Consider the following 15,303-nt stretch of genomic DNA (forward strand, 5'->3'; position numbering starts at 1 on the left):
TCTCATCCGTTTAATGTTCTGACCGGTTTGACCTACAGCTTGTCATAATATTCAACATGGCAGCTTCCATGATTCAGAGGAATATTCCTGTGTTTAAACAGAATATGTCGGCTGCTTTCGGCAATAGCAGCCTCGTGGTCAAGACCGTCGCAGTCTTAGTGTTTTTCGGTTATTTCCTGTCGTTCATTCCTAAGGGAACGCCATACATAACCGTCACACCAGGCTATGTGCTGCCACCTAACTTCTGGGTTTGGACCTACTTGACACATAGTTTCGTCGAATTCCATATCTGGGACGTCTTAGCAGACGTCTTGGTGGTTATCCTGTGCGGAAAACTTCTTGAACCACTCTGGGGCGCCATGGACATGTTGATATTCTTTGTTATCACAAATCTATTAGTTGCCATAACAACATCTTTTACATACCTGTTTATTTACTTTGCTACGAAAAACGAAGATTATCTATTTGAGACATACATCCATGGACTTGCTGGCTACATTGCTGGATTTTCAGTTGCAGTTAAGCAAGTCATGCCAGATCACGTGCTTGTCACTTCCCCTTTTGGTAAACTGAGAAATACTCACATTCCATTGATACTTGTTTCTGTGGTGATAACCTTGAGACTGCTTGGGGCCTTGGATGGACCTTATCCCATCATGTTCACATGGGGAGTACTTATCAGCTGGATTTACCTTAGATTTTACCAGAAACATTCCAATGGGAACAGAGGAGATATGGCGGATAACTTCAGCTTTGCAAGGTACTGTTTTTTTGGGGGGTCAATTTTGGGGACAAAATTTTGCCAATTCCAAGTCTAAAAAAGAAATTACTCAGACCAAAAAAAAAGGGTAACACAGCAGATGTATATCACAGTGTTTTTTTGGATGAAATATTCGGCGTTATTCGGCCCCATTCCCCCATCTTTAGAGTATATATTTTTCCCCCAAATATTTTTAAAATTTCCCTCTCGGAAGTGTTATTTAACTTAAATCAATACCTCAGTTAAATACGTCTTTCGTTACGAATTTACTACAATTTTCCTGAACTGCATACGCGTGTTAACTTTATTTTAGCCTTTACCATAAACCGTACGTAGTTCACTATCACGACTTTCGCTTTACGACATCTACCGCAAACCATACGTATTCCAACATGTCGCACAACAACAAAAGCTATCGTAAAAAAATTGACAAATCTGTTTTAACTTAAAAATAAATCGATATTCTTTTCAAACAAGTACAACTTAAAAGTCAGTCAGTCTTTCAAATGCCGGCAGTGAAACGCCAGAAACTTCCCGTCAAGAGAGTGTTGAAAGACTGTTTAGTTTGCTCAACCTGCTTTGCACGCCACAGAGAAACAGGCTTGGAGAAGCTACACTGAAGTCCTTGATCAGACTTTGTCTGCACACGGAGAGACTTGGTGAAGAGGAGGTCACCAGAATAATTGATAAATTCGCTGAAAAGCCCAGAAATGTTGAACTTTGAACATGAACATAACATGTTAATGAATAAAAGAGTTTGCATTATGTTTTTCTCCCTCTGTATGGTGAATTATAGTGTTAAAACTTGATTTTGTACTGTTACTAGCTAAGCATAGAAATTTCCCCCTTTTCCCCATTTACGCACGAATTTTCCCCCTCTCAGGGGACCCAACCCCTTTCCCCCAAAACTGAAAAAAAGCACTGTATCATGTATACATGCAAGACGTCCCGATTTTGGGGGGACAGTCCCGCTTTTGGGGTGTTTGTCCCGGTTTCCCAATGTGACACAATATGTCCCGACATACGTATAAAACGACATACCTTCTATAAGGTTACAATAAAATTCCCTATTCAAGCTGTGTCTGGCTTATATTACAGTCGCGTATCCCTTTATTGCTCCCTATTAACAAACCATATCTACTAGTCCAGACTAGTGATCCAGTGTTGTTTTTGACACCTTATCAGCGATCTATCGGCAAATTATTGATTTTATCGGGCATTCACACCACGGTGTTTGTATGATAGTGGTCACTAATTGCTAGTGATAGATGCATCGTAGTGAATTAAAAGCAGACTGCTTTTGTATTCCATGGCCCAAATCAGGTTCAAAGGTACTATAACATATATTCTGTGTATTATACCACCTGAGGCTAAATAACCTGTCAAAACACCAGTTTTGTATATCAAACAAATTGAGCGCTGACTGATACACATTGATGTTTCACATAAATTTACTTTCGTTTTTGACTGTTTAAAAAAAAAAAAAAATTGTACATATTGCATCAATGTCAATTTTGAGTTAATTGATGATTGGTTGAATAAAAACAGGGCTTGATGCATGCACATCGCGCTGAACGATTACACATGCTTCAGTCCCAAATTGAAGGGACATTTCATCTTCCTAGTTAGCGTAATGAAAGGAACCTTCGTAAATATAATGTTTAAAGTAACATTACTACTCAAAATCAACGAAAATTTCGTACAATTGTTCGTAAAATAAACTTAACCAATTAAAAATCAGTGTTCCTTATGGCAATTGCTGACAGCTCAACGCCAGATGTTGTCTGGTAAATAGATGTTTGTAGATACTAAATGCTCGTTTTTATTATTGTTTTGCATAATCCATTCATACGACACATGAACACTAACATGGTGTTCGTGTGTCTTATGAAAAGATATATTCGCGGGATTTAATTGTGGCCACAATAAATAAAAACAAGCATTTTGTATCTACAAAAATCTATGTAATCATACCACATCTAGCGTTGACATTTTGTCTATTGCTACAAGGAACACTGATTGTGAAGGTGTTAACTTTATTTTACAAAATACTTAACGAAATTTTCGTTGAAATTTTCGTTGATTTTGAGCGTTATAGAGACTTTAAATCCCTCTCAATGTGATGGTTATTGCAAGCAAAAGAACACAGCTAAATTTTCCAATTTTAGACAAAATGACACCATCTTTCTAATTTCTAAATCGAATGGGTCTTTCCCGATTGGCAAAATGGCAAAAGGATTACTGAAGGAATTAAATCATGGTTGAATGTAAGAAATGTGAAAATCAAATTTATTTTAAAAAAAAATCTTTTTCTATGAAAGCATTTTGATTTTGGCTTGTAGTTTAAGAAAAATAATGAGAAGATTGGGAGGGTCATTGAAATAGTTTTGAAGATAATTGACATAGTTAGGTCATTAGGGAAAGACCAGAAGACCAGTTTTAGCTATTAAAGTCTTTAAAATATTGTCAAACAGAGGTGTCAATTTTCAGGATTATTCCTGAATTCAGAATTTAAGCCCTCAAGGAAAAGTTTTGATATTGATATAAAACAGAGGATTGTTTTGGTTATTTTAAGCATTCTTGTCACAAAATGTCATCTTCAACACAAATTATTGACCTTTGGCATATTGTTTACAAAGGAAACATAATTTAATGAATAATTAAAACTCTTTTGACTCTGTCCCCCTAATTCTAGGATGATTTTCAGGATTTAATATTAAGGCCAATTGACACCCCTGGTCAAACAAACATCAGCAATATAATTACATGGTTGCCAATTTTCTTTGGCCAAGTTGATTTATGTCTTGGCAAGTAAATTTCAAAATTATGTTGTCTTTTCGGTAGCATTATTTTTTAAAAGGTTTGAAACAGTTTTCCTGCACAGCAGTTTATCAGTTTATTTATTAAAAGCACTAAGATTCAGTTTCATAAAAAGGCATAATGCATTGAGTCATTAAACCAATTTTATAATATTTTCAGATATTGTTTTGTAATAATAAGTTTTTAAAATTATTATGTTTACTTGGTCCTGTGCTAATAATTCTTTAACTGTGCTACCAAAGTACAAGAAATATTAGCCCTTCAAGGCCTCTAACTGTACAAAAATTTGTTTCTCCCTTAAAATGTGTAGCTTCAATACCAAATACATGTTTTTTGCATTTTACATCCGTTATCATGATCTTCGATAAGTGGTGAATATTGACACTTCAAACAGTCATATATTTTGGTAAGCTTATAAGTAAATCCACTTTGTCCTAAAGTAAAGCAATCTTTCTTAAGGCATGGATGGGTTGTACTAGTCACATCATGTTATACTTGTATAATCCAGAATATTGCCTAATCATTATTAAGATATCAACAATAAATACAATGACTTGAGTAAATACAAATCATTTAATATTAATGTAGTTTCAATATTTGGCTTTATTTGCATACATTGTTAATAAGCATAAATTTTCAAAAACATTTACCAGACATTTTCAGAATATAAATATAAAGATTTTCCTGTCTTTTTCAGTTTCTTTCCCAGCAAATTTCAGCCAGTGGTGAACATATTGGCAAACACAGTGTTTTCATTCTTTGTTAAGGTAAGCAGTATTTTCCTTAAAGCATTTTTCCTCACTTCTTTGGAAATTGCACCAGTGACAATCAAAATGGGAAAATTAGCGCATACATAAAGGTTTTCATGTACTGAATCTTTTCGGAATCCTTTTTGACTACTTTAACTTTCAGATAACTGGATTAAAAAAATTATAATAGGAATTTGCAAGATTTGTTTGTTTGGGGGGCTACTCTTTATTGCGCTGCAAACCTAATCTTAATGGTGTACTCAGTGTTTAAATTATTTATGGTCACGTCCCGACCTAGTCATAAAAAATGGTGCTTAACACATTTTCATGAACACATTATAATAATACTTATTGATTAATTTATTATTGGAAATAATCAAATCTGCAAAAAGCCATAGCATTGCCACTTGGAATATATATATATATTTTTTAACACCTGTTAATTCATGTACAATATATTGCCCTAGAACATACTCAGTACCTATCTTCTAAATATTTGTTCACAGGTAAAAATCTGCAAGAAGCCCCAGCGCCGGTATGATGTTAGCTCTCCAACCACTATCACAATCACATTGCCTGGAACCGACCCACAAGACGCAGAGAGAAGAAAGTAAGTGTTGATCTATCATTCGAAAATGCGTTCTTACTGTTTTACCCCAGGGCTCAAAATAAGGTACTCTCAAACTTGTTCGACAGGCTTTATCATCAAGTTGCAAAATGGCTAAGTGTATTCACAATTTTAAGAAGTATTTAAAAAATGGCTAAGTGTATTCACAATTTTAAGAAGTATTTAAAAAAAAAAAACTGAAATATTTTAATTATAACGCAATTAATAAAAGGGGCAAGAAACTGCAGTTCCCCTGACATCATGCCTACCACCTACATGTACCATCCAGATGTAGTTCTTAGCTTAAGAAAACTCTAAAACAATCTAGCTAACAGTCTTTTGGCAAGCAGGATGTGCACAGGCTAATCCATTTCTCTATAAAGAGAGGAATCGGCTTAAGAGTGGTACACAGCCGTTGATGTAGCAGGCTGCTGTTCACATTCAATCACATTATATAATGACATAGTTAGTACCGGTTGAGTTATTGGTATCAATTGCCTTCAAATTACCAAACAAAAACAAATTTTAAAGATTACCTTTTACATTTCTTTTACAAACATTATTTTTTAAACAATTGGTCTAATCTGGGGCTTGAATCCCAGCCAGCCCACATTTGTTGCAATTAGTCATAAAAATATTTTTATAATAGCCCCCTTTCTTTGATTGGCTGAACTCAACTTGAAGTATTTTTACCTTTTTCTATGAGCACATATATGTTATATTGTTAATTTCTTATAAAGGCTGAGCTTAATGAAGATAAAATTGTAACCAACCTGAAATTTGTGTAGCCAAATTTGCTTTTTTGTAGCCATTGGCTCATTTGGCTAATGGGTTGAGTAAGCCCTGCATGTTTTAAATGGCATACAATCCAAACAAACTTTACTTCATGAGTAATAAATATGTATACTAGAATTATATTATCTTTTCACTTGTTTAAGAAATCTGGCCCTCAAAGCACTGAACGAGAGACTCAATAAAACTGCTGAGTCATCCAACACCAGCTGGCCAAGCCTGGATGATGAAGAAGTTACCTCCCCTGTGGAATCTTCTCCAAAGGGAGACAATTCAGCTATAACCACAAAGCAGGAAGTCTCCAAAACTGAAACATAAAAGAAAGTACAGACAAAGGACAATAAATATCATAACCATGTATTATAATATATATATATATTTGCAACAATTCTCATTTCTGTGAAATATTTGTGCTTTCGTTATGTTTGGTCTACATAGAAAGTGGTCTGCCTGCGTGTTTGAGTTTGTGTGTTTGTGGTTTGAACAACATTGATTTGAAATAAGTTTTTAGTGTCTTGCAAACATCAAACATTTTGCTTGCCAAAAGGATTTAAAAATAACTGTCTCTAAAATATTACTAACCAGTAGGTGTTTTACCATTCATATTTAACATAGTGTGCATTGAATGAAACATTGGCTTCTTGTGAATGTTTTTTATGTCAACATGTTGTTGCTTGTTATGAATTCTATCAAAGTTATTTATTTATAAAGCAGTATTTCTGACCATCTGCCTGTCTGACAGGTTCCACGGAGACTGAAGTGTATTCATACAAACTTTATAGTGAGCGGTGGTCACTGTCATCAGATAATTAAGTAGGGATATTCTGTGAGAGATGTTGAACAAATAGTAAGCATTTTACTCAAAAAACATGGTGGTATTACCTGAATGGTGGTAAATTGTATTAAAGCCCCCTTTTTTCATGCCAAAAAATATTTATTCTTCCCTAATTTGAATAAACATATTTCCCTTATTGGAAGTGAAAACCCCCATAGATTATCATTCATAACAGAAACATTCTCTTTTTAGCAACGTGCTCATGGTGAGCTTTTGTGATCGCCTTTTGTCCGCCGTGTGTCGTGCGCCATCAACATTTGCCTTGTTAACTCTCTAGAGGGCACATTTATTATCCGATCTTCATGAAACTTGGTCAGAAGATTTGTCCCAATGATATCTTGGATGAGTTCAAAAATGGTAACCTTTGCTTGAAAAACTTGGCTGCCAAGGGGCGGGGCATTTTTCCTTATATGGCTAAATATGGCTAAAGTAAAATCTTGTTTTACACTCCAGAGGCCACATTTATTGTCCAATCTTCATGAAACTTGGTCAGAAGATTCATCCCAATAATATCTTGAAAGAGCTCGAAAATGATGCAGGTTGGTTGAAAAACATGGCCGCCAGGGGGCGGGGCATTTTTCCTTATATGGCTATACTCAAACCTTGTCAACACTCTAGAGGTCACATTTATTTTCCAATCTTCATGAAACTTGGTCAGAAGATTTGTCCCAATAATATCTTGTTATCTCAGGTGAGCGACTTTGGGCCTTTCAGGCCCTCTTGTTTATAAAGCTACTGAAGAAAACTTTGTTTATTTTATAGAGTGTTGAAAAGTTGTTAAAAAAAATGCATAATGTGTGAGCACATTAAAAAAAACTGCTCTACAGTTTTGCCTAAAACATGAACTGAGGCATATAGTTTGTGTGTTGATTCAAGACTACAATCAAAGATTTGGTGCATTAATGAAGATTGTGGCATTATTTTTAAAGGTTATTTCAAAGATTTTACATATAGCAGTAATAAAGATTGAATTGTGGCCTTGAAACATAAGGCTTTTTTTAAAACTTTTACCAAGTGATTGCAGACTTTACATAGAAGTTTGTAAAACTTGTTAGGGATTGTCAAAAGAAATTGTTTGAAAAAGATTGTGTAGATATTAGATGAGTTTCATGTTATCATTCGTTATGAAATAATTTCATGATTATTCATAATATTTTTGAAGATTTTGTAGTAAACTGGGGCTAACATAGTAGTCCTTTTTCTTTTTCCATTATATCATGTACAATATTGTCATACCTTGTAACAATTTGAAGTAACACAATCTACCTTTTATGTACAGATTTATGATGCAATCTTCTTTCATAAATAAATTATGAATGGCAATAAAGTAAAATTATTTTTTCAGTTTATTGGATGCCATTAGAAAAAATACTTTGCTAGTATTGCCTTTGATCATTATTACAGCAGTTTTCCAGTTCTTGAAATCTTACCAATCCCCTACGTTTTTGTTTTCACCTTTTGTTTTCACAGATGGCAAATTTTATGGAAAGGGGGCATAATATATTTTTGTGTAGACAAGCATGATTAAAAAATCATATTCTGTTCATTCTTGCATAAGTCATGTACATGCTGTTTCATTTGGAAACTCTAGTTTGCTTTGCTGTGTAAATATTGGAACTTCAAAATTATTTTAATTTTATTTATCACTTTATCGGGTATTTATTGTTCTTGATGTGATAGTAGTACAAACATAATAATGAGGTAATAACTGATTGTTGATGGTAGTATATTGGTACATTTCTTGTGAAAAAAATTTGTTTAGAAAGATTTTGAATAAAATAACTGTTTCATTCTCTTTATTAAGTACATACATTGTGTTTATATGTTAAATACTTTTGGTAGTTACATGCTTAATTTTTATGAAATTAATAATGATGATGATGCTTTGACTGTAAAAGTCGATTCTTAACCTAACTACATCATTTAATTAAACAGTGAAATCCTAATAAGTACTATTCTAAAATAATTTGTTAAATCCATATTTGGTTTGAAAAGTTTTCTTGTCTGTGAATGCTCAATATGTTAAATATAATAATATACCTGTTAGTGATTATATTTGTGTATTTATTTTAAAAATTGTTTTCTATTAATACTTTGTAGACTGGTTTCAAGTTGTAGCTGGTATTGTTTTTCATGGATGTTCATGTTTTCATTATTGGTTTAAGAAACATGTATTTAATTAATTAAAATACTAAAAAAATCTAAGCAGTTGTTTTGTTAGTAAAATGTATACTGATACTGTTATGTTTCCAATATAACCCCAATCTCACCTAATGAGGCCGACTGAGCATTCACAATTATTCATATTCAAAAAAAAGGAGATGCAACAATTTAGCAATGATTCTTTTTCAATTTAATCAATGAGAAATGTTTCTTGAATATTTTCGTTCTGAATCACATTAACTACAGTATAAAACATATACATGATAAATATAAAGGTTGAACATCTGTGTAGTGTATGTTTATTGAGTGTCTTCTCACCTCTTGGCCATCTCCTCCGGGAGATATTTTTATTAGATTAGATAGTGCAAGAAACAAGAAAGGCCATGTTCCGGAGACAATCCTGTGGTCTTGTTATGCCTTTTATCCAACTAGTACAATGCAGCTCGGTTTAAGTGATTTGATGCAACAGGAACTAAAACTTGTTATTCCTGGATAGATAAAGCCAGTGCATCATTGCCACTACACTCTTGATACAATACAACTGTTATAGGACCTGATTATTTTTTCCATTTTTGACCCACCCCTTAAAACTGATAAAACTCTCATGTTCTTTCACCTGTGTGTGGGCATTTGTGTAGTCCGCTATGAGGAGAAAAGATTGTAAGTGCATGTAGATACCGATATGAGATTTTATCTTGGACCAATAGACATAATGAAATATCCCTTGACAGGGCAGTCATTAAAGAGCCTATTTTAATGGCCCAGGTAAAGGAATGTCTAGCCCCATTCAAGGATGCTTATCTGTGATCCTTTGTCACCACTGATTTAGAAATCACTACCTGTAATTGCAATCTTTGTCTACTACAGTGAATTGATTATCAGCTGATAAGGGTCTGCTACACTGGGCCTACATCAGGGTGCCAGTACAAAATAGGACAATACCCCACTTTAAGCCTTCATTATTTGACAATCTCCCCCCCCCCCCCCCTCCCCCTACAATCCTGTGTGTCAAATTTGTGTATACAGGCACCTTGCAGTCCAGTGATCATCATTCAGGTAATACGTTTATTCAGGGACCTATACAAACATATAGGTCCCTGGTTTAGTACTCCTTAAAATCGTCATCAGAAAATAGATCCATGTTGGCAGAGACGTAGATGTAATCTACTTCTCTGATGTTGGATGGCTGGGAAACATTTTAAAATTTTAAAATGGTGGTGCATTTTATTGCATTCCCCTTCTCCTCCCCTGCTAATTCAACTTAAACTAAATGCTTATACACATAATGGAATATGTAACGTTACACCATCCCTTAAAGTGCCAGTAGGTTGTGTTCTTCTTCTTTCTTTTTCTTCTTTTTCTTCTTAGATGACAGAAAACAATGTGGTCTAGCTGCAAATTGATGGACGAAAACACAGGCCAGGCAGATCATTCATAGTACTCATAGTATTGTTTTATGCAAGGTTTATTCTGACCATGCTTAATTAGCGGTAGAATAACACAATCCACAAATTTTTTCTAATTATTTGGGCAGGCTGAAAATAACGTGTCATTAATTTTAAAATAAAACTTAAATTCTCAGTGCTTTGATTTACTTAAAAATGTTGACAATACAGATTCCCCCCAAGTGGCAGGCTGAAAATAACGTGTCATTGATTTTAAAATAAAACTTAAATTCTCAGTGCTTTGATTTACTTAAAAATGTTGACAATACAGATTTCCCCCAAGGAAGCCTCTTTACGTCGACCAATCAAATGCGTTGTTACAAAAAGCAACTTCGTGACCCGATTTTGCTGCAACTCAGGTGGGTTTTTCTTGTGTTTATTTTTGTCAATTTCACCTTTTGTTTATAAACAAATCCACCTGATAAGCGACATGTTCATTTACTATGCGTATATCCATTCGATAGGTAAGTACTAAGCAGTTTTAATGGCGTAACTTTAGCCGAATTGTTGACTGAAACGTTGGCCTCTTTGTCCGTACGTGCTTGCAAACTGCCGATCGATGTCTGTCCGTCTGTGGTGTTGAAAACGAAAATAACACTCATTTTAAACGTGTTGTCAACGGAATTTTGATAATTTATGTATACATTAGTTTGGTAGTTTATTAGAGTAACTAATAACGAATTATTTGGTAATCTAATTCGGGAATCCTGCTTGTCCGTTCTCTGTTATGTCCGGGTAAATTTATGCAAGAGGCCCAACATGGGAAAATGTGAAATTCATTATAAACACGAACAATGTTAATACTGATTACAAAATATCAATATTCTCTTGTGTTAATGTTGACTTGCGATAGGCTTATTCAAAGAGCCCATAGTCCGAATAATGCTTTTAATTTATGTTATGTCCCATGCAGTTACATTGTATGTTAATTTCTTATGTAGCAGTAACATTATCAATTTTATTCATTAATTATATAATTTAAAACAAATGCATGCTACAAAATGTAAAATAATTTTAATAGACTTACACATATATTAAAAATAAAACATTAATATAAGATAATATATTTATGTACAGTAAGAGCTGCCTTTGTTTGAAATACATGTCATTTATTCATGAGATATTGATTTGTTTCAGTGGCATAATAGTAGTTATTCCTATTTAGTATTCTTAAAGTTATAATACAAATATAATAATAATCTAGTGAGACTAACATTTATGCATTAGGTCCACTGACCAAAAATAAACTTGTAAAACACACAATTTTGTATCAATTTATTTTGTGGTTAACATGGACAATCCAATGAGACTAGCATATTAAGCATGACTCTAAAATAAAGTTTTTTTCCTTTCAGGCAATGATCAAAGTTGACAATTATCGGGCTGTTTGTTGCAAAAAGAACCCTGTGTATTGGAAAACCATAGGTCTGTATAATAAGATAACATTCCTATATATATATTAAATATACATGTAAATATGAGTTACGGTTTAGTCATGTCTGCTCTGATAAGGCAATTATAGTTGCCTCTATGGATGAGTGTATGTGCATGTTTTCAAACATCCAGCTCTTCCAAAGTGAAACTTAACTTCATCCTTGACCATACAAAATGCATGTAAATATCTACAAATGTTCATGGTGTGAAAATTGTGTTTTGTTAAAAGGCCACCTCTCCCTAGCGAAAACCTCAAGGCTAAATATAGCAGCACATGTTTCAGTTTTGGCATAATATAGCTCGTTTAAAACTGTAATGTCATGCAAGTTTAATACAATATGCCACAATACCTGTAGCCAGCCTGTTTTAGACTGTAACTTCATCATTTATCATCAAACTTAAAAATAAAATACAACTGAAAAAAAAATCATTTTTAGATAACATATGTCTGTGATATCACATTTAGTGAGTCAGGGCCAAAACACCAACTTTGGGGAAAGGGCCAAAAACTTTTTTTCGGTGAAAAAAAGACACAATTTTCTAGCTTTGGGGAATGAAAAATACTGAGGTAGATTGGAAATTTAGAGAAAAATGAATGATTTTAAAGAAATTTCTGTAGGGAAAAGGGCCTTTTTGTTTAAGGGGAAGAAAAAGAGGCCCCTTGCGAAGAAGTTTTTTTTGGCCCTGTGAGTGATGCTGTGTTACTCTCAATGTATTTTCAGGTAGACTATGTACATATAGAGGCCATGTGGAGGTGAAGAAGAAAATTAAAGGAATAATATACCGGGACATGTCAACACAGAGCGTAGCTGTGCAATGGCATTCTTCGATTTACTGGTAACTGAATTGCATGATTCATTAAAAAGTCATTAACTGAGAAAAAGGGGAATGGAAATGACTGGAGATATCTACACAAATGAAACTATTGAAGTGTCAGATAGTGATCAACAGTTGGCAACACATGAAAACTATAATGAGAAGTGAAAGCAAAGTCTTAAAGAACTTGGAACTAAAGGAAGAATTGGCAAGAAAATATTTTAAAGATTGTTTCCAGTAACATTGGTACACACTTTGTGAACGATCATTGAAATATTTGGAGAGACAAAACTTTAGAAGTGATGCTATGAAATAATAAGACATGTCACATGTATTTAGTGATTTTAATTATTGATATGCTTTGTTATGCTTGTTTATGGAATTCTAAAGTGAATATTTTTCTATCATTTAGTATTCAGCTTTTATGCCCTATTCGCTTAAGAATTATGATTTTTTTATCAATTAACTATTATTTGTAAATTCACTTGGGCATCTATCATGTAAAAAACATTTCATAAATAATAATTTTTATTGAAATTTCCATTCCACGAACTTCAATGATATATTATTGTTTAATCTCAAGAAACTGATTTTGATCTGAGTCTGTTTTGCATTTGATCTGACCATCCTTTATGCATTATTAATTTATTTTATGTAAATTAGATTTTTACAGTATAAGACTAACATAGTACATATTTTCTACAATTTTAAGGTACAAAATTAACTCTAAGCCTAAAAAATGAAAATAAAGGTAGATACATTTTTCTGCTGATAATGAGAAGCAAAAGTTATTATTGCTTTAAAATTTGATAAATACTTAATGACAAATATATTGTATAAGAAAACGAAATAAGATGACAGCAAACATTTGATTGGCTCTGAGGGCTGTTTGAAAAATGTTACCTAAAAATGATTGGCTTGAGAAATAAATCTCATACAAACTCATACAAATCCTTTAAGTAACATGGAAAGAGTAATTAACCTAAAGTTTGATAAATCCACAGAATTCTAAAAGAGGTATGAGTGAACCGAGTGAGGATAAATGTGTTCCTAATGCACATCCCATCGAAAGTTTGTCAGAAGATGTTAACCATCCTTCCTTTGACGATGTTGATGGCAACACAATGGATGTAGAAGATAAGGTGACAATACAAACACATGACTCACTTCTTCCCTCAACTAATATGAAGGAAGATAATTGTTTGAGAACACCTGAAAAGTGCAAAGAAAAAAACAAAAATACTGATGCAGAACTGAATCTCAATAGGGAAGTGAACTCAAGTTATTTTGTTGGGAGTCGTTTTCAAGTAATATGTGAAAGTGAAAAAGACATGACAGCAGTTAAGAATGCAGATGATAATTTTAATGCAGGGACCAACAATGCTAATTATGTTCCTAAAGGGGATAATAAGGATGGCACTAGAGAGGAAGTAATTAGCACTTACAATTATGTTGTTGAGATTGATGCTGATTGTGTTAAACGTAAAAGTGCTAATAGTGCTAAAGGTGATGAACACTCTGAAATTCAAGGCCAAATTTCCTTCCATATAAATCAACCAAGTGTTTTAGAAAGGTCTGAAAATATTTTTAAAGAAGAAAGAAAATTCACAGAAATGAATACTAATGAACATGTATCCACTATGGAAACCAAAGAGAAAGCTGACAATTTAAGATCTGAGAGGCTGGAGGAATCTCATGAAAGTAAATCTCAAATGGCTTTAAAGAGGAAGTTGTGTGATAAAACTTGTGAAAAAATTGAACAGTCTGATTGTAGGCTTGAAGTAAAAAAATCAAGAAAGCAGTCAGTACCAAAGCGTCTCATTAAAACAATGTCAGATCCTGATGGGGAGGAAGGAATTCAGATGCTTATAGAAAATATGGCTGTGAAGGAAAATCACAAACAGTTATGTGCAATTGAAAAGGCAGCTTCAAATGAAGAAGCGTGCCCAAATGAAAAATCTGAGAAATCCAGAAAACAAGTATACCCAAAAAGAATTTTAATAGAACAAGATGTGGATCAGACAGATGGAAGACTGTATGAATCTTTTGAGAAATCAGAGGATATGATTACTGAAGTTAGTGCAGCAGAAATTGAAAATCAAGAGTTGGAAAATTTGAACAGTGAACCAAATGATTTAGGGGAAAATTGTGAAAAAGAGATTGAACCAGATTTTGATTATGAAATGCTTAATTTTAAAACGGCTGCTGTGCCTGATTTTGAGAAACAATTGTTTGCACTTGGTTGCTCAGCCGATAATATTGACCTTCTTTCAAAGTTTTCTCCATCAATGCTGAAATCAACTCTTCAGGCAAATATGGCCAGCCCGTTGGCAGCAGAGTTACAAAACATGGAATACATTCGACAGATGAGGGAGGTCAGGACTAGTAGGTACCGCAAAATTTCTATTGCAGAGAAGCGTGAAATTTCAGACTACGCCAAAGAAAATGGAGTAAGTGTGGCAGCCAATTTCTTTAATGTCTCCAAATCTGCAGTGTCAATGTGGAGCAGGACTGACTTTGATGAAGTTGAAAGGGTTCACTTTAACCGAAAACGGAATTGCATGCTGGGAAATGAAAAATTTGAAGCCCTCTGTGCCAGAGTTCGGCTTCAGAAAGAAAACAAGTTTAGGGATTTAAGTAAGCAAGATAAGATTGAAGCCTCTAGATACGCAAAGTTGGTTGGGGTGCGTGAAATGGCTAGGTGCCTGGATGTTGCACTGGGAACTATTTCTGGTTGGATGAGACAGTTTCCCTATGTGGTGAAGGCTGATCTGTTGGAAGAAAGTAGTTCACAGGAGAATTCAAGAGAAAGTATTTCTTATGATGGGGATGCTACAAATATTGCTGAAAATAGTTTAGAAGAAAATTCCTTTGATAGTGAC

The 15,303-nt window shown here is 33.8% G+C and overlaps 1 protein-coding gene and 1 long non-coding RNA gene across 2 annotated transcripts; both read left to right on the forward strand.

Annotated features, from left to right (window-relative positions):
* Positions 1 to 28: 28 nt before the first annotated feature.
* On the forward strand, positions 29 to 8,768 carry LOC127867699 (transmembrane protein 115-like). The gene is made up of 4 exons (XM_052409040.1): positions 29 to 760; positions 4,278 to 4,347; positions 4,836 to 4,939; positions 5,875 to 8,768. The coding sequence occupies exons 1-4, from the start codon at positions 57 to 59 to the stop codon at positions 6,044 to 6,046; spliced, it is 1,050 nt and encodes a 349-aa protein (XP_052265000.1). The 5' UTR covers positions 29 to 56; the 3' UTR covers positions 6,047 to 8,768.
* Positions 8,769 to 10,511: 1,743 nt separating this feature from the next.
* LOC127870316 (uncharacterized) lies at positions 10,512 to 12,870 on the forward strand. Its single transcript, XR_008044755.1, has 3 exons — positions 10,512 to 10,635; positions 11,527 to 11,596; positions 12,328 to 12,870. It is a non-coding gene; the product is annotated as an uncharacterized LOC127870316 (long non-coding RNA).
* The last annotated feature ends 2,433 nt before the right edge of the window (positions 12,871 to 15,303 follow it).

The sequence above is a fragment of the Dreissena polymorpha genome, chromosome 2 (assembly GCF_020536995.1).
Source record: "Dreissena polymorpha isolate Duluth1 chromosome 2, UMN_Dpol_1.0, whole genome shotgun sequence".
Taxonomy (NCBI): Eukaryota; Metazoa; Mollusca; class Bivalvia; order Myida; family Dreissenidae; genus Dreissena; species Dreissena polymorpha.